At 48.0% G+C, this 23,637-nt stretch overlaps 1 protein-coding gene across 1 annotated transcript in view; it reads left to right on the top strand.

The window, feature by feature from the left end:
- LOC138249549 (interleukin-1 receptor accessory protein-like) overlaps nucleotides 1-23,637 on the top strand; it is a 2,044,856-nt gene that overhangs the window by 1,425,913 nt on the left and 595,306 nt on the right. Inside the window, exon 5 of the mRNA XM_069203498.1 lies at nucleotides 23,438-23,624. Coding sequence (XP_069059599.1) covers nucleotides 23,438-23,624 — 187 coding nt within the window. The remainder of the gene's footprint in view (nucleotides 1-23,437; nucleotides 23,625-23,637) is intronic.

Raw genomic sequence — 23,637 nt, 5'->3', positions numbered from 1 at the left:
TCAACCAAGTAGGTCACTTCTCCCTTTTTCTCAGCAATGATGTGGGGTCCACTACATTTGTCTTGGAGTGCTCTTGGGGCCACAGGCTCCAAGACCCACACTTTCTGCCCTGGTTGGTACTGAATCAGAACAGCCTTCTGGTCATGCCATTGCTTTTGGAGCTCTTGGCTGGCCTGAAGGTTTTTACTGGCCTTTTTAGTGTACTCAGCCATCCTAGATCTTAGGCCAAGTACATAGTCCACTATGTCTTGCTTTGGAGCTTTTAAAGGTTGTTCCCAACCCTCCTTTACAAGTGTTAGAGGACCTATCACAGGGTGTCCAAATAGGAGTTCAAAGGGGCTGAAGCCCACTCCTTTTTGGGGTACCTCCCTGTAAGCAAAAAGGAGGCAAGGTAACAGGACATCCCATCTCCTGCAGAGTTTTTCAGGGAGTCCCATTATCATTCCTTTGAGAGTTTTATTAAACCTCTCAACCAGTCCATTTGTTTTGTGGATGATAGGGTGTGGTGAACTTGTATGTAACACCACATTCCTTCCACATGGCCTTTAAGTAAGCAGACATGAAATTGCTTCCCCTGTCTGATACCACCTCATTTGGGAAGCCCACCCTGGAAAAGATTCCCAGGAGGGCCTTTGCCACTGCAGGAGCTGTAGTGGTCCTTAGAGGAATTGCTTCAGGATATCTGGTGGCATGGTCCACTACCACCAAGATAAACCTATTGCCTGAAGCAGTAGGAGGGTCAAGGGGGCCAACTATGTCAACCCCTAGCCTTTCAGAGGGAACCCCAACCACATGCAGTGGAATAAGGGGTGCCTTTGGAGTGCCACCTGTCTTGCCACTGGCTTGACAGGTTTCACAGGACTTACAAAATTCCTTTGTGTCCTCTGACATTCTAGGCCAATGAAACAAGGGGACAAGCCTGTCCCAAGTTTTCATTTGCCCCAAATGTCCAGCTAAGGGAATGTCGTGGGCTAGAGTTAGGAGGAACTTTCTGTATTGCTGAGGAATCACCAATCTCCTGGCAGGTCCAGGCTTTGGATCCCTTGCCTCAGTATACAAGAGGTTGTCCTTCCAGTAAACTCTGTGAGAGTCACTGACATCCCCATTTGCTTGTTTGACAGCTTGCTGCCTTAGACCCTCTAGTGTGGAACAGGTATGCTGTGCCACACTCAGCTCCTCCCTGGCAGGCCCCCCTTCACCCAAAAGCTCAGCAGTGTCTGCTTCCAGCTCCTCTGGTGTAGGTTCTGCACAGGGTGGAAATTCTTCTTCCTCAGAAGTTGAATCCACTGTAGAGGGAGGGATAGTAGGTAGTGTTTTACCTTTACTAACTCTAGCTTTAGGGAGCACTTGGTCCATTCTTCCAGGATCCAAGTCAACCTGTCCTTTTTGCTTTTTGGCCTCAGCCCTGGTTAAAGCAAAAATATGCCCTGGAATGCCCACCATTGCTGCATGAGCCTCCAACTCCACTTCTGCCCAACCTGATGTCTCAAAATCGTTCCCTAGTAGACAGTCTACAGGTAAATCTGAGGCAACCACACCTTTCTTTGGACCAGTGACCCCCCCCCCAGTTGAGATTCACAACAGCCATGGGGTGGCTAAGAGTGTTGTTATGAGCATCAGTCACTTGGTACTGGTGACCAAGTAGGTGTTGTTCAGGGTGGACCAGTTTCTCTATTACCATTGTAACACTGGCACCTGTGTCCCTGTAGGCCTGAACCTCAACACCATTTATTAGGGGTAGTTGCTTGTACTTATCCATATTAAGGGGACAAGCAACCAAGGTGGCCAAATCAATGGCCCCCTCAGAGACTAACACAGCCTCTGTGGTCTCCCTAACAAGACCAACCCCAACTAAATTACCAAAAGTGAGCCCAGCTACTCCCTTGGATTGTCTATTAGTAGGTTTGCTCCCACCACCACTGCTATTGCTAGGGGCACTAGGTGTAGCAGCAGGGGTTGTAGTGGTAGGAGGCTTGGTGCTTTTCTTTGGGCAACTGGGATCAGTTGTCCAATGGCCTTTTATTTTACATAAATAGCACAATGGTTTCTTTTCTTTGTTTTGATTTGAAGAGGATTTGGGCCCACCACCCCCACCAGAGTGTTTTTGTGTGCCTGAGTGTAGGAAAGTACCATCTTGCCTGGCATGTTACCCCCATCTTTCACTGTATATATGTTGTTTTAGTTGTATGTGTCACTGGGACCCTGGTAACCCAGGGCCCCAGTGCTCATAAGTGTGCCTGAATGTGTTACCTGTGTAGTGACTAACTGTCTCACTGAGGCTCTGCTAATCAGAACCTCAGTGGTTATGCTCTCTCATTTCTTTCCAAATTGTCACTAACAGGCTAGTGACCATTTTTACCAATTTACATTGGCTTACTGGAACACCCTTATAATTCCCTAGTATATGGTACTGAGGTACCCAGGGTATTGGGGTTCCAGGAGATCCCTATGGGCTGCAGCATTTCTTTTGCCACCCATAGGGAGCTCTGACAATTCTTACACAGGCCTGCCACTGCAGCCTGAGTGAAATAACGTCCACGTTATTTCACAGCCATTTTACACTGCACTTAAGTAACTTATAAGTCACCTATATGTCTAACCTTTACCTGGTAAAGGTTAGGTGCAAAGTTACTTAGTGTGAGGGCACCCTGGCACTAGCCAAGGTGCCCCCACATTGTTCAGAGCCAATTCCCTGAACTTTGTGAGTGCGGGGACACCATTACACGCGTGCACTACATATAGGTCACTACCTATATGTAGCTTCACAATGGTAACTCCGAATATGGCCATGTAACATGTCTATGATCATGGAATTGCCCCCTCTATGCCATCCTGGCATAGTTGGCACAATCCCATGATCCCAGTGGTCTGTAGCACAGACCCTGGTACTGCCAAACTGCCCTTCCTGGGGTTTCACTGCAGCTGCTGCTGCTGCCAACCCCTCAGACAGGCATCTGCCCTCCTGGGGTCCAGCCAGGCCTGGCCCAGGATGGCAGAACAAAGAACTTCCTCTGAGAGAGGGTGTGACACCCTCTCCCTTTGGAAAATGGTGTGAAGGCAGGGGAGGAGTAGCCTCCCCTTGCCTCTGGAAATGCTTTGTTGGGCACAGATGTGCCCAATTCTGCATAAGCCAGTCTACACCGGTTCAGGGGACCCCTTAGCCCTGCTCTGGCGCGAAACTGGACAAAGGAAAGGGGAGTGACCACTCCCCTGACCTGCACCTCCCCTGGGAGGTGTCCAGAGCTCCTCCAGTGTGCTCCAGACCTCTGCCATCTTGGAAATAGAGGTGCTGCTGGCACACTGGACTGCTCTGAGTGGCCAGTGCCACCAGGTGACGTCAGAGACTCCTTGTGATAGGCTCCTTCAGGTGTTGCTAGCCTATCCTCTCTCCTAAGTAGCCAAACCCTCTTTTCTGGCTATTTAGGGTCTCTGTCTCTGGGGAAACTTTAGATAACGAATGCAAGAGCTCATCCGAGTTCCTCTGCATCTCTCTCTTCACCTTCTGATAAGGAATCGACTGCTGACCGCGCTGGAAGCCTGCAAACCTGCAACAAAGTAGCTAAGACGACTAATGCAACTCTGTAACCCTGATCCTGCCGCCTTCTCGACTGTTTTCCTGTCTGTGCATGATGTGGGGGTAGTCTGCCTCCTCTCTGCACCAGAAGCTCCGAAGAAATCTCCCGTGGGTCGACGGAATCTTCCCCCTGCAACCGCAGGCACCAAAAAGCTGCATTACCTGTCCCTTGGGTCTCCTCTCAGCACGACGAGCGAGGTCCCTCGAATCCAGCGACTCTGTGCAAATGACCCCCACAGTCCAGTGACTCTTCAGTCCAAGTTTGGTGGAGGTAAGTCCTTGCCTCACCTCGCTGGGCTGCATTGCTGGGAACCGCGACTTTTGGAGCTACTCCGGCCCCTGTGCACTTCCGGCGAAAATCCTTTGTGCACAGCCAAGCCTGGGTCCATGGCACTCTAACCTGCATTGCACGACGTTCTAAGTTGGTCTCCGGCGACGTGGGACTCCTTTGTGCGACTTCGGGTGAGCACCGTTTCACGCATCCTTGTAGTGCCTGTTTCTGGCACTTCTCCGGGTGCTACCTGCTGCTGAGAGGGCTCGTTGTCTTGCTCGACGTCCCCTCTCTCTCCTGGTACAATTTGCGACCTCCTGGTCCCTCCAGGGCCACAGCAGCGTCCAAAAATGCTAACCGCACGATTTGCAGCTAGCAAGGCTTGTTGGCGTTCTTTCGGCGGGAAAACACTTCTGCACGATTCTCCACGGTGAGAGGGATCCGTCCACCAAAGGGGAAGTCTCTAGCCCTTTTTGTTCCTGCAGAAACCTCAGCTTCTTCTGTCCAGTAGAAGCTTCTTTGCACCCGCAGCCGGCATTTCCTGGGCATCTGCCCATCTCCGACTTGCTTGTGACTTTTGGACTTGGTCCCCTTGTTCCACAGGTACCCTAGATTGGAAATCCACAGTTGTTGCATTGTTGGTTTGTGTCTTTCCTGCATTATTCCTCTAACACGACTTCTTTGTCCTTAGGGGAACTTTAGTGCACTTTGCACTCACTTTTCAGGGTCTTGGGGAGGGTTATTTTTCTAACTCTCACTATTTTCTAATAGTCCCAGCGACCCTCTACAAGGTCACATAGGTTTGGGGTCCATTCGTGGTTCACATTCCACTTTTGGAGTATATGGTTTGTGTTGCCCCTATCCCTATGTTTCCCCATTGCATCCTATTGTAACTATACATTGTTTGCACTGTTTTCTAAGACTATACTGCATATTTCTGGTATTGTGTTTATATATCTTGTGTATATTTCCTATCCTCTCACTGAGGGTACACTCTGAGATATTTTGGCATATTGTCATAAAAATAAAGTACCTTTATTTTTAGTATAACTGTGTATTGTGTTTTCTTATGATATTGTGCATATGACACTAAGTGGTACTGTAGTAGCTTCACACGTCTCCTAGTTCAGCCTAAGCTGCTCTGCTAAGCTACCATTATCTATCAGCCTAAGCTGCTAGACACCCTATACACTAATAAGGGATAACTGGGCCTGGTGCAAGGTGCAAGTACCCCTTGGTACTCACTACAAGCCAGTCCAGCCTCCTACATTGGTTGTGCAGCGGTGGGATAAGTGCTTTGAGACTAATTACCACTCTTGTCATTGTACTTTTCATAAGAGAAAAATATACAAAACAAGGTCAGTGTATATAGACATAGCCAAAAAGTTTTGCATTTCCTCTTTTCACTCTTTTCTAAGTGCTGAAAAGTACTTCTAACTTTCTAAAAAGTTCTAAAAAGTTTTAAAAGTTTTTTTTCTCTGTCTTTCTAAAAGCTCTGACAAACTTTTTTATCTTTTTCTATCACTTTAACTCTCTCTAAAAATGTCTGGCACAGGCCAAAATGTTGATCTGTCCAAACTTGCATATGATCACCCTAGCTGGAAAGGAGCAAGGAGTCTCTGCATAGAGAGAGGTTTGAGTGTAGGGAAGAATCCTTCCTTGGAATTGTTACTTAACATGCTTAGAGAACAAGATAAGGCAAGAAGTGCCCCATCTGTTGAAAAAGTAGCTAATGGTTCCCAATCTGATCCAGGGACTCCCCCAGGAAAAGATTCAGGAAAGAAACTTCCTAGCCTGCCCATTACTAGACAGTCTAGCATAGTTGGTAATGATGATGAGCCACACCATACAAATAGTGTTGTCTCACATCATAGCAAAAGCATTTATTCTCACCATACTGGTAGTGATGTTTCTGTTAGCCAAGCTGTTAGGGTGGCTTCTGTAAGGGACAGGTCTCCTTCTGTCCATTCTCACCATACTTCTGTTTCAAGGCATGTCCCTCCCACCCACCCTGATGACAGATTGTTAGAAAGGGAGCTCAATAGATTGAGAGTGGAACAAACCAGACTGAAGCTCAAGAAGCAACAGCTGGATTTGGATAGACAGACTTTAGAAGTAGAGAAGGAGAGACAGAAACTGGGTTTAGAAACCCATGGTGGCAGCAGCAGTATTCCCCATAGTCATCCTGCAAAAGAGCATGATTCCAGGAATCTGCACAAGATAGTTCCTCCTTATAAGGAGGGGGATGACATTAACAAGTGGTTTGCTGCACTTGAGAGGGCCTGTGTTGTACAGGATGTCTCTCAAAGGCAGTGGGCTGCTATCCTATGGCTATCATTTAGTGGAAAAGGTAGGGATAGGCTCCTTACTGTGAAAGAAAATGATGCTAATAATTTCCAAGTTCTGAAGAATGCACTCCTGGATGGTTATGGCTTAACCACTGAACAATACAGGATAAAGTTCAGAGAGACCAAAAAGGAGTCTTCACAAGACTGGGTTGATTTCATTGACCATTCAGTGAAGGCCTTGGAAGGGTGGTTACATGGCAGTAAAGTTACTGATTATGACAGCCTGTATAACTTGATCCTGAGAGAGCATATTCTTAATAATTGTGTGTCTGATTTGTTGCACCAGTACTTGGTGGACTCTGATCTGATCTCTCCCCAAGAATTGGGAAAGAAGGCAGACAAATGGGTCAGAACAAGGGTGAACAGAAAAGTTCATACAGGGGGTGACAAAGATGGCAACAAAAAGAAGGATGGTAAGTCTTCTGACAAGGGTGGGGACAAATCTAAAAATGAGTCTTCATCAGGCCCACAAAAACACTCTGGTGGGGGTGGTGGGCCCAAATCCTCTTTTAATCAGAACAAGGAAAATAAACCATGGTGCTATTTATGTAAAATAAAAGGCCATTGGACAACAGATCCCAGTTGTCCAAAGAAAGGCACCAAGCCTCCTACCACTACAACCCCTACTACTACACCTAGTGTCCCTACTAATAGCAGTGGTGGTGGGAGCAAACCTACTAATAGCCAATCCAAGGGAGTAGCTGGGCTCACTATTGGTAACTTAGTTGGGGTTGGCCTTGTTAGGGAGGCCACAGAGGCTGTGTTAGTCTCTGAGGGGGCTATTGATTTAGCCACCTTAGTTGCTTGTCCCCTTAATATGGATAAGTACAAGCAGCTACCCCTAATAAATGGTCTTGAGGTTCAGGCCTACAGGGACACTGGTGCCAGTGTGACTATGGTCATAGAGAAACTGGTCCACCCTGAACAACACCTACTTGGTCACCAGTACCAAGTAACCGATGCTCACAACAACACACTTAGCCACCCCATGGCTGTTGTAAATCTCAACTGGGGGGGGTTACTGGTCCAAAGAAAGTTGTGGTAGCTTCAGATTTACCTGTAGACTGTCTATTAGGGAATGATTTGGAGACATCAGCTTGGTCAGATGTGGAGTTGGAGGCCCATGCAGCAATGCTGGGCATCCCAGGGCATATTTTTGCTTTGACAAGGGCTCAGGCCAAAAAGCAAAAAGGACAGGGAAGCTTGGATCCTGGAACAATGGACCAAGTGCTCCCTAAAGCTAGGGCTAGTAGAAGCAAACCACTTCCTGCTATCCCTCCCTCTACAGTGGATTCTACTTCTGAGGAAGAAGAATTCCCTCCCTGTGCAGAACCTACACCAGAGGAGCTGGAAGCAGACACTGCTGAGCTTTTGGGTGAAGGGGGGCCTGCCAGAGAGGAGCTGAGTGTGGCACAGCAAACCTGTCCCACATTAGAGGGTCTCAGACAGCAAGCTGTCAAACAGGCTAATGGGGATGTCAGTGACTCTCACAGAGTTTACTGGGAGGACAACCTCTTGTACACTGAGCATAGGGATCCTAAACCTGGAGCTGCCAGGAGATTAGTGATTCCTCAGGAGTAAAGAAAGTTCCTCCTAACCCTGGCACATGACATTCCCCTAGCTGGGCACCTGGGTCAAATGAAAACTTGGGACAGACTGGTTCCATTGTTTCATTGGCCTAGGATGTCTGAGGACACAAAGGAATTTTGTAAGTCCTGTGAAACCTGTCAAGCCAGTGGCAAGACAGGTGGCACCCCAAAGGCACCTCTTATTCCACTGCCTGTGGTTGGGGTTCCCTTTGAAAGGGTAGGGGTTGACATAGTTGGCCCCCTTGACCCTCCTACTGCTTCAGGCAATAGATTTATCTTGGTGGTAGTGGACCATGCCACAAGATATCCTGAAGCTATTCCTTTAAGGACCACTACAGCACCTGCATTGGCAAAGGCCCTCCTGGGAATATTTTCCAGGGTGGGCTTCCCAAAGGAAGTAGTATCAGACAGGGGAAGCAATTTCATGTCTGCATACTTAAAGGCCATGTGGAAGGAGTGTGGTGTAACGTACAAGTTCACAACACCCTATCATCCACAAACAAATGAACTGGTGGAGAGATTTAATAAAACTCTCAAAGGCATGATTATGGGTCTCCCTGAAAAACTCCGCAGGAGATGGGATATCCTTCTACCATGCCTCCTTTTTGCCTACAGGGAGGTATCCCAGAAAGGAGTGGGCTTCAGCCCCTTTGAACTTCTTTTTGGACACCCTGTTAGGGGTCCACTCACACTAGTAAAGGAGGGTTGGGAACAACCTTTAAAAGCTCCTAAGCAGGATATTGTGGATTATGTACTTGGCCTCAGATCAAGGATGGCTGAATACATGAAAAAGGCCAGTAAAAACCTTCAGGCCAGCCAAGAGCTCCAGAAGCAATGGCATGATCAGAAGGCTGTTTTGGTTCAGTACCAACCAGGGCAGAAAGTGTGGGTCTTGGAGCCTGTGGCCCCAAGAGCACTCCAAGATAAATGGAGTGGACCCCACACAATTGTTGAAAAGAAGGGAGAAGTCACCTATTTAGTTGACTTAGGCACTGCCAGGAGTCCCCTTAGGGTGCTCCATGTCAACCGCCTGAAACCCTACTATGACAGGGCTGATCTCACCCTGCTCATGGCAACAGATGAGGGACAGGAAGAAGACAGTGATCCTCTACCTGATCTCTTCTCTTCCACAGAACAAGATGCTCTTGTGGAAGGTGTAGTTTTGGCTGATTGTCTTACTGCTGAGCAGAAAGACAATTGCATAAACCTCCTAGATCAATTCTCTGAACTCTTCTCTACTGTGCCAGGTACCACTTCTTGGTGTGAGCACACTATAGATACTGGAGACAGTTTACCTGTCAAAAGTAAGATCTATAGGCAGCCTGACCATGTCAGGGTCTGCATAAAGCAAGAGGTCCAGAAAATGTTAGAACTAGGAGTAGTTGAGCACTCTGACAGTCCATGGGCTTCTCCTGTGGTACTGGTACCAAAACCCCATTCCAAAGATGGAAAGAAGGAAATGCGGTTTTGTGTAGACTATAGAGGTCTCAACTTGGTAACCAAAACTGATGCTCACCCTATACCCAGGGCAGATGAGCTCATAGATACACTGGCATCTGCCAAGTATCTAAGCACTTTTGACTTGACTGCAGGGTATTGGCAGATCAAATTGTCAGAAGATGCTAAACCTAAGACTGCTTTTTCAACCATTGGAGGACATTACCAGTTTACTGTAATGCCTTTTGGTTTGAAAAATGCACCTGCCACTTTTCAAAGGTTGGTGAACACAGTCCTGCAAGGGCTGGAAGCTTTCAGTGCAGCATATTTGGACGATATAGCTGTCTTTAGCTCCAGCTGGGATGATCACCTGGTCCACCTATGGAAAGTTTTGGAGGCCCTGCAAAAGGCAGGCCTCACTATCAAGGCTTCAAAGTGCCAGATAGGGCAGGGTAAGGTGGTTTATCTGGGACACCTTGTTGGTGGGGAACAGATTGCACCACTACAGGGGAAAATCCAAACAATTATTGATTGGGTTCCCCCTACTACACAGACTCAGGTGAGAGCCTTCCTAGGCCTCACTGGGTATTACAGGAGGTTCATTAAGAACTATGGCTCCATTGCAGCCCCTCTTAATGACCTCACTTCCAAAAAAATGCCTAAAAAGGTATTATGGACAGCAAACTGTCAGATAGCTTTTGAGGAGCTGAAGCAGGCCATGTGCTCTGCACCTGTCCTGAAAAGCCCTTGTTACTCTAAAAAATTCTATGTCCAGACTGATGCATCTGAATTAGGAGTAGGGGCAGTCCTATCACAACTTAATTCTGAGGGCCAGGATCAACCTGTTGCTTTTATTAGTAGGAGGTTGACCCCTAGAGAAAAGCGTTGGTCTGCCATTGAGAGGGAGGCCTTTGCTGTGGTCTGGGCTCTGAAGAAGTTGAGGCCATACCTGTTTGGCACTCACTTCATTGTTCAGACAGACCACAAACCTCTACTTTGGCTAAAACAAATGAAAGGTGAAAATCCTAAATTGTTGAGGTGGTCCATATCCCTACAGGGAATGGACTATACAGTGGAACATAGACCTGGGATTAGCCACTCCAATGCAGATGGACTCTCCAGATATTTCCACTTAGACAATGAAGACTCATCAGGTCATGGCTAGTCTTATTGTCCTTCGTTTGGGGGGGGGTTGTGTAGGAAAGTACCATCTTGCCTGGCATGTTACCCCCATCTTTCACTGTATATATGTTGTTTTAGTTGTATGTGTCACTGGGACCCTGGTAACCCAGGGCTCCAGTGCTCATAGGTGTGCCTGAATGTGTTACCTGTGTAGTGACTAACTGTCTCACTGAGGCTCTGCTAATCAGAACCTCAGTGGTTATGCTCTCTCATTTCTTTCCAAATTGTCACTAACAGGCTAGTGACCATTTTTACCAATTTACATTGGCTTACTGGAACACCCTTATAATTCCCTAGTATATGGTACTGAGGTACCCAGGGTATTGGGGTTCCAGGAGATCCCTATGGGCTGCGGCATTTCTTTTGCCACCCATAGGGAGCTCTGACAATTCTTACACAGGCCTGCCACTGCAGCCTGAGTGAAATAACGTCCACGTTATTTCACAGCCATTTTACACTGCACTTAAGTAACTTATAAGTCACCTATATGTCTAACCTTTACCTGGTAAAGGTTTGGTGCAAAGTTACTTAGTGTGAGGGCACCCTGGCACTAGCCAAGGTGCCCCCACATTGTTCAGAGCCAATTCCCTGAACTTTGTGAGTGCGGGGACACCATTACACGCGTGCACTACATATAGGTCACTACCTATATGTAGCTTCACAATGGTAACTCCGAATATGGCCATGTAACATGTCTATGATCATGGAATTGCCCCCTCTATGCCATCCTGGCATAGTTGGCACAATCCCATGATCCCAGTGGTCTGTAGCACAGACCCTGGTACTGCCAAACTGCCCTTCCTGGGGTTTCACTGCAGCTGCTGCTGCTGCCAACCCCTCAGACAGGCATCTGCCCTCCTGGGGTCCAGCCAGGCCTGGCCCAGGATGGCAGAACAAAGAACTTCCTCTGAGAGAGGGTGTGACACCCTCTCCCTTTGGAAAATGGTGTGAAGGCAGGGGAGGAGTAGCCTCCCCCAGCCTCTGGAAATGCTTTGTTGGGCACAGATGTGCCCAATTCTGCATAAGCCAGTCTACACCGGTTCAGGGGACCCCTTAGCCCTGCTCTGGCGCGAAACTGGACAAAGGAAAGGGGAGTGACCACTCCCCTGACCTACACCTCCCCTGGGAGGTGTCCAGAGCTCCTCCAGTGTGCTCCAGACCTCTGCCATCTTGGAAACAGAGGTGCTGCTGGCACACTGGACTGCTCTGAGTGGCCAGTGCCACCAGGTGACGTCAGAGACTCCTTGTGATAGGCTCCTTCAGGTGTTGCTAGCCTATCCTCTCTCCTAAGTAGCCAAACCCTCTTTTCTGGCTATTTAGGGTCTCTGTCTCTGGGGAAACTTTAGATAACGAATGCAAGAGCTCATCCGAGTTCCTCTGCATCTCTCTCTTCACCTTCTGATAAGGAATCGACTGCTGACCGCGGTGGAAGCCTGCAAACCTGCAACAAAGTAGCTAAGACGACTACTGCAACTCTGTAACGCTGATCCTGCTGCCTTCTCGACTGTTTTCCTGTCTGTGCATGCTGTGGGGGTAGTCTGCCTCCTCTCTGCACCAGAAGCTCCGAAGAAATCTCCAGTGGGTCGACGGAATCTTCCCCCTGCAACCGCAGGCACCAAAAAGCTGCATTACTGGTCCCTTGGGTCTCCTCTCAGCACGACGAGCGAGGTCCCTCGAATCCAGCGACTCTGTCCAAGTGACCCCCACAGTCCAGTGACTCTTCAGTCCAAGTTTGGTGGAGGTAAGTCCTTGCCTCACCTCGCTGGGCTGCATTGCTGGGAACCGCGACTTTTGCAGCTACTCCGGCCCCTGTGCACTTCCGGCGGAAATCCTTTGTGCACAGCCAAGCCTGGGTCCACGGCACTCTAACCTGCATTGCACGACGTTCTAAGTTGGTCTCCGGCGACGTGGGACTCCTTTGTGCGACTTCGGGTGAGCACCGTTTCACGCATCCTTGTAGTGCCTGTTTCTGGCACTTCTCCGGGTGCTACCTGCTGCTGAGAGGGCTCCTTGTCTTGCTCGACGTCCCCTCTCTCTCTTGGTACAATTTGCGACCTCCTGGTCCCTCCAGGGCCACAGCAGCGTCCAAAAACGCTAACCGCACGATTTGCAGCTAGCAAGGCTTGTTGGCGTTCTTTCGGCGGGAAAAAACTTCTGCACGACTCTGCACGGCGAGAGGGATCCGTCCACCAAAGTGGAAGTCTCTAGCCCTTTTTGTTCCTGCAGAAACCTCAGCTTCTTCTGTCCAGTAGAAGCTTCTTTGCTCCCGCAGCTGGCATTTCCTGGGCATCTGCCCATCTCCGACTTGCTTGTGACTTTTGGACTTGGTCCCCTTGTTCCACAGGTACCCTAGATTGGAAATCCACAGTTGTTGCATTGTTGGTTTGTGTCTTTCCTGCATTATTCCTCTAACACGACTTCTTTGTCCTTAGGGGAACTTTAGTGCACTTTGCACTCACTTTTCAGGGTCTTGGGGAGGGTTATTTTTCTAACTCTCACTATTTTCTAATAGTCCCAGCGACCCTCTACAAGGTCACATAGGTTTGGGGGTCCATTCGTGGTTCACATTCCACTTTTGGAGTATATGGTTTGTGTTGCCCCTATCCCTATGTTTCCCCATTGCATCCTATTGTAACTATACATTGTTTGCACTGTTTTCTAAGACTATACTGCATATTTTTTGGTATTGTGTTTATATATCTTGTGTATATTTCCTATCCTCTCACTGAGGGTACACTCTGAGATATTTTGGCATATTGTCTTAAAAATAAAGTACCTTTATTTTTAGTATAACTGTGTATTGTGTTTTCTTATGATATTGTGCATATGACACTAAGTGGTACTGTAGTAGCTTCACACGTCTCCTAGTTCAGCCTAAGCTGCTCTGCTAAGCTACCATTATCTATCCGCCTAAGCTGCTAGACACCCTATACACTAATAAGGGATAACTGGGCCTGGTGCAAGGTGCAAGTACCCCTTGGTACTCACTACAAGCCAGTCCAGCCTCCTACACTGATGAAGACTCATTTTTAGATTTGTCCCCACCCTTGTCAGAAGACTTACCATCCTTCTTCTTGTCATCCTTGTCACCCCCTGTATGAACTTTTCTGTTCACCCTTGTTCTGACCCATTTGTCTGCCCTCTTTCCCATTTCTTGGGGAGAGGTCAGATCAGAGTCTACCAGGTACTGGTGTAACAAATCAGACACACAAATATTAAGAATATGCTCTCTCAGGATTAAGTTATACAGGCTTTCATAGTCAGAAACTTTACTGCCATGTAACCACCCCTCCAAGGCCTTCACTGAATGGTCAACAAAGTCTACCCAGTCTTGTGAAGACTCCTTTTTGGTTTCTCTGAACTTGATCCTGTACTGTTCAGTGGTTAAGCCATAACCATCAAGGAGTGCATTCTTAAGAACTGAAAAATTATTGGCATCACTTTCCTTAACAGTAAGGAGCCTATCCCTACCCTTTCCACTGAAAGATAGCCATAGGATAGCAGCCCACTGCCTTTGAGGGACCTTCTGTACAACACAGGCCCTCTCAAGTGCAGCAAACCACTTGTTAATGTCATTCCCCTCCTTGTAAGGGGGAACTATCTTGTGCAGATTCCTAGAATCATGTTCTTTTGCAGGATGACTATTTGGAATACTGCTGCTGCCACCATGGGGTCCAAGCCCCAACCTCTGTCTTTCTTTTTCTAAGTCAAATGCTTCCCTGTCTAGATCCAGCTGTTGCTTCTTAGGCTTCAGCCTGGACTCTTCCACTCTCAATCTATTGAGTTCCCTTTTTAACACTCTGTCTTCGGGGAGGGTGGGTTGGGCATGCCTTGACACAGAAGAATGGTGTGAATGAACAGAGGGAGACCTGTCCCTAACAGATGGCACTCTAACATTCTGGCCTACAGAAGTAACACTCCTACTGTGATGAGAAGTCACATTAGTACCAGCCATGCTAGGTGGCTTGCTAGGGGGCAGGCTGGGAAGGTTCCCTTCTAAGTCTCTTACTGGGGGTGCCCCAGAGTCAGAGTGTGAACCATCAGCTAATTTCCCAACAGATGTGCCAACTAAGGTCTTATCCTGTTCAATGAGCATATTAACTAACAGTTCTCTTGAGGGATTCTTCCCTACCCCTAAACCTCTTTCAACGCAGAGACTCCTTGCTCCTTTCCAGCTTAGGTGATCATAAGCAAGTTTGGTCAGATCAACAGTTTGGCCTGTACCAGACATTATAGAAAAGGTTTAAGGGACAGAAAAAGAAAGAAAAAGTTTTCAGAACTTTTTAAAGGACAGAAAAAAAACTTTAAAAACTTTTTAAGAACTTTTTGAAAGTTTAGAGGTACTTTTCAGCACTTAGCAAAGAAGTGAGAGAAGAAAAGCAAAACGTTTTGGTTAGGTGTACATACACTGAACTTGTTTTGTATATTTTTCTCTTATGAAAAGTACAAAATGACAAAGTGGTAAGTAGTTGCAATGACTTATCCCACCGCTGCACAACCAATGTAGGAGGCTGGACTGGCTTGTAGTGGGTACCAAGGGGTACTTACACCTTGCACCAGGCCCAGGTATCCCTTATTAGTGTAGAGGGGTGTCTAGCAGCTTAGGCTGATAGAAAAGGTAGCTTAGCAGAGCAGCTTAGGCTGAACTAGTAGACGAGTGAAGTTCCTACAGTACCACTAGTGTCACTTGCACAATATCATAAGAAAACACAATACACAGATATACTAAAAATAAAGGTACTTTATTTTTATGACAGTGTGCCAAAGTATCTCAGTGAGCACCCTCAGTATGAGGATAGCAAATATACACAAGATATATGTACACAATACCAAAATATGCAGTAATAGCAATAGAAAACAGTGCAAACAATGTATAGTCACAATAGAATGCAATGGGCGCACATAGGGATAGGGGCAACACAAACCATATACTCTAGAAGTGGAATGCGAACCACAAATGGACCCCAAACCTATGTGACCTTGTAGAAGGTCGCTGGGACTGTAGGGAAACAGTGAGGGTTAGAAAAAGAGCCCACCCCAAGACCCTGAAAAGTGGGTGCAAAGTGCACCTAAGTTCCCCAAAGAGCACAGAAGTAGTGATAGGGGAATTCTGCAGGGAAGACCAACACCAGCAATGCAACAACGATGGATTTCCTGACGAGAGTACCTGTTGAACAAGGGGACCAAGTCCAAGAGTCACGATCAAGTCGGGAGTGGGCAGATGCCCAGGAAATGCCAGCTGTGGGTGCAAAGAAGCTGCCACTTGATGGTAGAAGCTGTGGATTCTGCAAGAACGATAAGGGCTAGAAACTTCCCCTTTGGAGGATGGATGTCCCACGCCGTGAAGTGTCGTGCAGAGGTGTTTCCGTGCAAAAAGACCGCAAACAAGCCTTGCTAGCTGCAAGGGTCGCGGTTAGGGTTTTTGGATGCTACTGTGGCCAAGGAGGGACCAGGATGTCACCAATTGTGTGAGGAGACAGAGGGGGCGCCCAGCAAGACAAGGAGCCCACTCAGAAGCAAGCAGCACCCGCAGAAGTGCCGGAACAGGCACTAAGAAGTGGAGTGAACCGGAGCTCACCCGAAGTCACAAAGGAGGGTCCCACGACGCCGGAGGACAACTCAGGAGGTCGTGCACTGCAGGTTAGAGTGCCGGGGACCCAGGCTTGGCTGTACACAAAGGAAATCCTGGAAGAGTGCACAGGAGCCGGAGTAGCTGCAAAACACGCGGTTCCCAGCAATGCAGTCTAGCGTGGGGAGGCAAGGACTTACCTCCACCAAACTTGGACTGAAGAGTCACTGGACTGTGGGAGTCACTTGGACAGAGTTGCTGAGTTCCAGGGACCATGCTTGTCGTGCTGAGAGGGGACCCATAGGACCATTGATGCAGTCTTTTGGTGCCTGCGGTTGCAGGGGAAAGATTCCATCGACCCACAGGAGATTTCTTCAGAGCTCCTGGTGCAGAGAGGAGGCAGGCTACCCCCAGAGCATGCACCACCTGGAAACAGTCGAGAAAGCCAGCAGGATGAAGCGATACAAGGTTACTAGTAGTCGTCTTGCTACTTTGTTGCAGTTTTGCAGGCGTCCTGAGCAGTCAGCGGTCGATCCTTTGGCAGAAGGTGAAGAGGGAGATGCAGAGGAACTCTGGTGAGCTCTTGCATCTGTTATCTGAAGAGTTCCCCAAAGCAGAGACCCTAAATAGCCAGAAAAGGAGGTTTGGCTACTTAGGAGAGAGGATAGGCTAGCAACACCTGGAGGAGCCTATCAGAAGGAGTCTCTGACGTCACCTGCTGGCACTGGCCACTCAGAGCAGTCCAGTGTGCCAGCAGTACCTCTGTTTCCAAGATGGCAGAGGTCTGGAGCCCACTGGAGGAGCTCTGGGCACCTCCCAGGGGAGGTGCAGGTCAGGGAAGTGGTCACTCCCCTTTCCTTTGTCCAGTTTCGCGCCAGAGGAGGGCTGGGGGATCCCTGAACCGGTGTAGAGTGGCTTATGCAGAAATGGGCACCATCTGTGCCCATGAAAGCATTTCCAGAGGCTGGGGGAGGCTACTCCTCCCCAGCCCTAACTCCTTTTTCCAAAGGGAGAGGGTGTAACACCCTCTCTCTGAGGAAGTCCTTTGTTCTGCCTTCCTGGGCCAAGCCTGGCTGGACCCCAGGAGGGCAGAAACCTGTCTGAGGGGTTGGCAGCAGCAGCAGCTGCAGTAAAACCCCTGGAAAGGCTGTTTGGCAGTACCCGGGTCTGAGCTAGAGACTCGGGGGATCATGGAATTGTCTCCCCAATGCCAGAATGGCATTGGGGTGACAATTCCATGATCTTAGACATGTTACATGGCCGTGTTCGGAGTTACCACTGTGACACCATACATATGTTGTGACATATGTATAGTGCACGCGTGTAATGGTGTCCCCGCACTCACAAAGTCCGGGGAATTTTCCCTGAACAATGTGGGAGCACCTTGGCTAGTGCCAGGGTGCCCACACACTAAGTAACTTAGCACCCAACCTTTACCAGGTAAAGGTTAGACATATAGGTGACTTATAAGTTACTTAAGTGCAGTGGTAAATGGCTGTGAAATAACGTGGACGTTATTTCACTCAGGCTGCAGTAGCAGGCCTGTGTAAGAATTGTCAGAGCTCCCTATGGGTGGCACAAGAAATGCTGCAGCCCTTAGGGATCTCCTGGAACCCCAATACCCTGGGTACCTCAGTACCATGTACTAGGGAATTATAAGGGTGTTCCAGTATGCCAATGTAAATTGGTGAAATTGGTCACTAGCCTGTTAGTGACAATTTGGAAAGAAAATGAGAGAGCATAACCACTGAGGTTCTGGATAGCAGAGGCTCAGTGAGACAGTTAGTCATAACACATGTAACACATACAGGGCACACTTATGAGCACTGGGGCCCTGGCTGGTAGGGTCCCAGTGACACATACAACTAAAACAACATATATACAGTGAAATACGGGGGTAACATGCCAGGCAAGATGGTACTTTCCTACAGGGGTCCACTCCATTTGTCTTGTAGTGCTGTTGGGGCCACAGGCTCCAATACCCACACCTTCTGTACTGGTTGGTACTGGATCAGAACAGCCTTCTAGTCATGCCATTGCTTTTTCAGCTCCTGGCTGGCCTGAAGGTTTTTACTGGCCTTTTTCATGTACTCAGCCATTCTGGATCTTAGACTAAGTACATAATCCACTATGTCCTGTTTAGGAGCTTTTAACGGTTGTTCCCAACCCTCCATTACAAGAGTAAGTGGACCTCTTACAGGGTGCCCAAAGAGGAGTTCAAAGGGGCTGAAGCCCACTCCTTTTTGGGGTACCTCCCTATAAGCAAAAAGGAGGCAAGGTAACAGGACATCCCATCTCCTCCTGAGTTTTTCAGGGAGTCCCATTATCATTCCTTTGAGAGTTTTATTAAACCTCTCAATCAGACCATTTGTTTGTGGATGATAAGGGGTGGTGAACTTGTAGGTAACACCACACTCCTTCCACATTGCTTTTAGGTATGCAGACATGAAGTTGCTTCCTCTGTCTGATACCACCTCTTTAGGAAAGCCCACCCTGGAAAAGATTCCCAGGAGGGCCTTTGCCACTGCAGGTTCTGTAGTGGTCCTTAAAGGTATGGCTTCAAGATATCTTGTGGCATGGTCCACTACTACCAAGATAAATATATTGCCTGAAGCAGTAGGAGGGTCAAGGGGGCCAACTATGTCAACCCCTACCCTTTCAAAAGGCACCCCAACCACTGGAAGTGGAATTAGAGGGGCCTTTGGAGTGCCACCAGTCTTGCCACTGGCTTGGCAGGTCACACAAGACTTGCAAAAATCTTTGGTGTCCTCTGACATATGAGGCCAGTGAAACAAGGGTTCAAGTCTTTCCCAAGTTTTCGTCTGGCCCAAATGCCCATCCAAAGGAATGTCATGTGCTAGAGTGAGAAGAAACTCTCTGTACTGCAGGGGAATGACCAGTCTCCTGTCAGCTACACGTTTTTGGCCCCTTGAATCTGTATACAAGAGGTTATATTCCCAGTATACTGTCACTGACATCCCCATTTTGCTGCTTGACAGCTTGCTGTCTGAGACCCTCTAATGTGGGACAGGTTTGCTGTGCCACACTCAGCTCTTCCCTGGCAGGCCCCCCTCCACCCAAAAGCTCAGCAGTGTCTGGTGCCAGCTCCTCTGGTGTAGGTTCTGTACAGGGAAGAAATTCCTCTTCCTCAGAAGGGGAATCATATGTAGAGGGAGGGATAATGGGTAGGGATTTAACCTTCTTACCCCTAGCTTTAGGGAGCACTTGGTCCATTGTTCCAGGATCCAAGTGACCTTGTCCTTTTTGCTTTTTGGCCTGAGCCCTGGTTAAAGCATAGATATGCCCAGGAATGCCCAGCATTGCTGCATGGGCCTCCAACTCCACTTCTGCCCAAGCTGATGTCTCAAAATAATTCCCTAGTAGACAGTCAACAGGGAAATCTGTGGCTACCACAACTTTCTTTGGACCAGTATGCTTACTTTTGTCCCCAACCTTCTCAGAAGACTTACCATCCTTCTTCTTGCCATCCTTGTCACCCCCTGTATGAACTTCTCTGTTCACCCTTGTTCTGACCCACTTGTCTGCCTTTTTTCCCAATTCTTGGGGAGAGGTCAGATCCCAGTTCACTAGGTATTGGTGCATCAAGTCAGACACACAGTTGTTCAGAATATGCTCTCTCAGAATAAGATTGTACAGCCTTTCATAGTCAGATACCTTACTGCCATGTAACCGCCCTTCAAAGGCATTCACTGAACAGTCCACAAAATATGTCCAGTCTTGAGAAGACTCTTTTCTGGCGTCTCTGAACTTAATCCTGTATTGTTCAGTGGTTAAGCCAAATCCATCCAAGAGTGCGTCTTTCAAAACTTTGTAGTTATTGGCTTCACTTTCTCTTACAGTAAGGAGCCTATCCCTACCCTTTCCAGTGAAAGATAGCCGCAAAATAGCAGCCCTATGCCTTTGAGGGACCAACTCTACCATACAGGCCCTCTCAAGTGCAGCAAACCACTTATTAATGTCATCCCCCTCCTTGTAAGGCGGGACTTTCTTGTGCAGATTCCTGGAATCATGCTAACCCAACCTCTGTCTTTCCCTCTCTATGTCTAGGGATTCCCTGTCTAAGGCCAGCTGCTGCTGTTTAAGCTTCAGTCTGGTTGCTTCAACCCTAAACTTTTCGAGTTCCCTTTCTAACAAGTTATCCTCAGGGTGGGTGGGTTGGGGATGCTTTGACACAGATGAAATATGGGAAGTTTCAGAGGGGGACCTGTCCCTAACTGTCTGGACCCTGGTAACCTGGCCTCTAGGGATAAAGGATGCCCTACTTTTATGGGAACCTCTATCACTACCAGCATCACTAGGTGCCCTGCTAGGGGGCAGGCCCTGATAAGAACCCTCTCCAACTTTCTCAGGGAACTCTCCTGAGTCCGACTGGGAAGCTTCCCCATTTTCTAACTTTAAAGGTACTTTATTTTTATGACAATATGCCACAAGTATCTCAGTGAGTACCCCCAGTAAGAAGCTAAGTAATATACACAAGTTATATGTACACAAACCCAAAACAGGTAGGTAAGAGTCAGAAAAGTAATGCAAACAGTGTAGAATTACAGTAGGTTGCATAGGTAAAAATAGGTCTAGGGGCAACAGAAACCATATACTCCAAAAGTGGAATGCGAATCACAAATGGACCCCAGACCTATGAGAGCTTGTAAAGGGCCGCTGGGACTGTAAGAAAACAGTCAGGGTGTCCAAGATATCCCACCCCAAGACCCTGAAAAGTAGGAGTAAAGTACACCTAGTACCCCAAAAGGACACAATAGTCGTGATAGGGGGATTCTGCAAGAACCACAAACACCAGCAATGCACTGAAGGTGGATTCCTGGACCTGAGGACCTGGAAGGCAAGGGGACCAAGCCCAAGAGTCGCGATAGTGTCCAGGGGGGGCAGGAGCCCAGGAAACCCCGGATCAAGGTGCAAGGAAACTGCCTACGGATGGAAGAAGCTTAGGATTCTGCAACAACGAAGAGAGCTAGGAACTTCTTCTTTGGATGGAAGATGTCCCACGGCGTGCTGAAGGTTGCAGAAGTGTTCCCATGCAGAAATACTGCAAACAAACCTTGATAGCTGCAAGGGTTGCGGCAGAGGTTTTTGGGTGCTGCTGGGGACCAGGAAGGACCAGGATGTCGCCCCTTGGATGAGGGGACAGAGGGTACGCTTAGCAACTCCGAGATCCCCACACAGAAGCAGGCAGCACCTGCAGAAGTACCCTAACAGGCACTTAGAAGATTTGTGAACTGGAGCTGTCTCTGAGTCACAAAGGAGGGTCCCACGACGTCGGAGGCCAACTCAGAGGGTTGAGTACTGCAGTACAGAGTGCTGGAGACCCAGGCTAGGCTGTGTATGAAAGAAATCCAGGAAGAGTGCACAGGAGCCGGAGCAGCTGCAAATCACACAGTACAAAGGTTTGCAGTCTAGTGTGGGGAGGAAAGGACTTACCTCCACCAAACTTGGACTGAAGGATCACTGGACTGTGGGAGTCACTTGGATAGAGATTCTGTGTTCCAGGGACCACACTCGTCAGGATGAGAGGGGACCCAGAGGACCGGTGATGCGGTCTTTTGGTGCCTGTGTTAGCAGGGGGAAGATTCCGTCGACCCACGGGAGATTCCTTCTTGGCTTCAAGTGCAGGGTGAAGGCAGATGACCCCTCAGAGCATGTACCACTAGGAAACAGTAGAGGAAGCCGGCAGGATGAGGCGCTACAATGTTGCTGATAGTCATCTTGCTACTTTGTTGCAGTTTTGCAGACGTCCTGGAGCAGTCAGTGGTCGATCCTTGGCAGCAGTTGAAGAGGTAAGTGCGGTGGAACTCTGGTGAGCTCTTGCATTCGTTATTTGAAGAATTCCCCAAAGGAGAGACCTTAAATAGCCAGAAAAGGAGGTTTGGCTACCAAGAAAGGAGGATTGGCTACCAAGAGAGGTAAGAGCCTATCAGAGGGGGTCTCTGATGTCACCTGCTGGCACTGGCCACTCAGAGCAGTCCACTGTGCCCCCAACACCTCTGTTTCCAAGATGGTAGAGGTCTGGGACACACTGGAGGAGCTCTGGGCACCTCCCCTGGGAGGTACTGGTCAGGGGAGTGGTCACTCCCCTTTCCTTTGTCCAGTTTCGCGCCTGAGCAGGGCCGGGGGCTCCCTGAACCGGTGTAGACTGGCTTATGCAGAGATGGGCACCATCACAGCATTTCCAGAGGCTGGGGGAGGCTACTCCTCCCCAGCCCTTCACACCTATTTCCAAAGGGAGAGGGTGTAACACCCTCTCTCACAGGAAATCCTTTGTTCTGTCTTCTTGGGCCAGGGCTGCCTGGACCCCAGGAGGGCAGAATCCTGTCCAAGGGGTTGGCAACAGCAGCAGCTGCAGTGGAAACCCCGGAAAGGCAGTTTGGCAGTACCCGGGTTCTGTGCTAGAGACCCGGGGGATCATGGAATTGTCTCCCCAATACCAGAATGTGCAGTGAAAAATGGCTGTGAAATAACGTGGACATTATTTCACTCAGGCTGCAGTGGCAGGCCTGTGTAAGAATTGTCTGAGCTCCCTATGGGTGGCAAAAGAAATGCTGCAGCCCATAGGGATCTCCTGGAACCCCAATACCCTGGGTACCTAAGTGCCATATACAAGGGAATTATATGGGTGTACCAGTGTGCCAATGAGAATTGGTAAATTTAGTCACTAGCCTGCAGTGACACATTTAGAAAGCAGAGAGAGCATAAACACTGAGGTTCTGGTTAGCAGAGCCTCAGTGATACAGTAAGGCACTACACAGGGAACACATACAGGGCACATACTATGAGCACTGGGGTCCTGCCTAGCAGGATCCCAGTGACACAGGGGCTAAAACATACATACATACAGTGAAAATGGGGGTAACATGCCAGGCAAGATGGTACTTTCCTACACAAAGTCCCAAGGTAAAACCTGCAACCTGGTCAAACCTGTTTGTTTTATCCGACCGCGCTCCATTACAGTATGTCTTCCACGTAGATCCTGGTCTACCACAGCCATTAAGTATCATTGGAACTTTGTGATTTTTGGTGCTATTTTTCTTTAAATCTATGACAGTTCTTATCTCTGGTTCATCTTAATGCAATGTTGGTGTTTTCGTGTAATTTTGTTCCTTACATGTTACTCTATTTTCCTAAATTGAAATGGGAGCTTTATTTTTTTGTCATTTCTTTTTTAACTTTTTTAGCACTTCTAAATGCTTTTCACAAGCTCCAATGCTCTGTGCCTTGCCTATAAGAGGATGAACTCAGGTTTACATTCCTTAAATCATTGACTAGCCCTAACAATATAATAACTTTAATAGGCTGAGGTGGATACAGAATTTCATTTAAATGATCTGTTTAACTGTTTCTTTTTGGAAAAATGCAACTAATCATATTTATAAATGATTTGCACTTTCTGCTGTATTTATCCATATAGCACTCTTTAACTGTTGTGTTTTATTGCAGAAATTCTACCTATTGTATGAAAGTATCTGTCTCATTAACGGTCGGTGAAAACGATACAGGGTTTTGTTACAATTCCAAAATGAAATACTATGAAAAAGCCGAGCTCAGTAAAAGCAAAGAAATCTCCTGCCCAGAAATAGAAGATTTTATATTACCATTTATGGACCCAGAAGTTGTCTGGTACAAGGTAAGACATCACA

The sequence above is a fragment of the Pleurodeles waltl genome, chromosome 8 (genome assembly GCF_031143425.1).
Source record: "Pleurodeles waltl isolate 20211129_DDA chromosome 8, aPleWal1.hap1.20221129, whole genome shotgun sequence".
Taxonomy (NCBI): domain Eukaryota; kingdom Metazoa; phylum Chordata; class Amphibia; order Caudata; family Salamandridae; genus Pleurodeles; species Pleurodeles waltl.
Note: the sequence above shows the minus strand (reverse complement) of the source record. Positions and strands in the feature narration are given on the sequence as shown.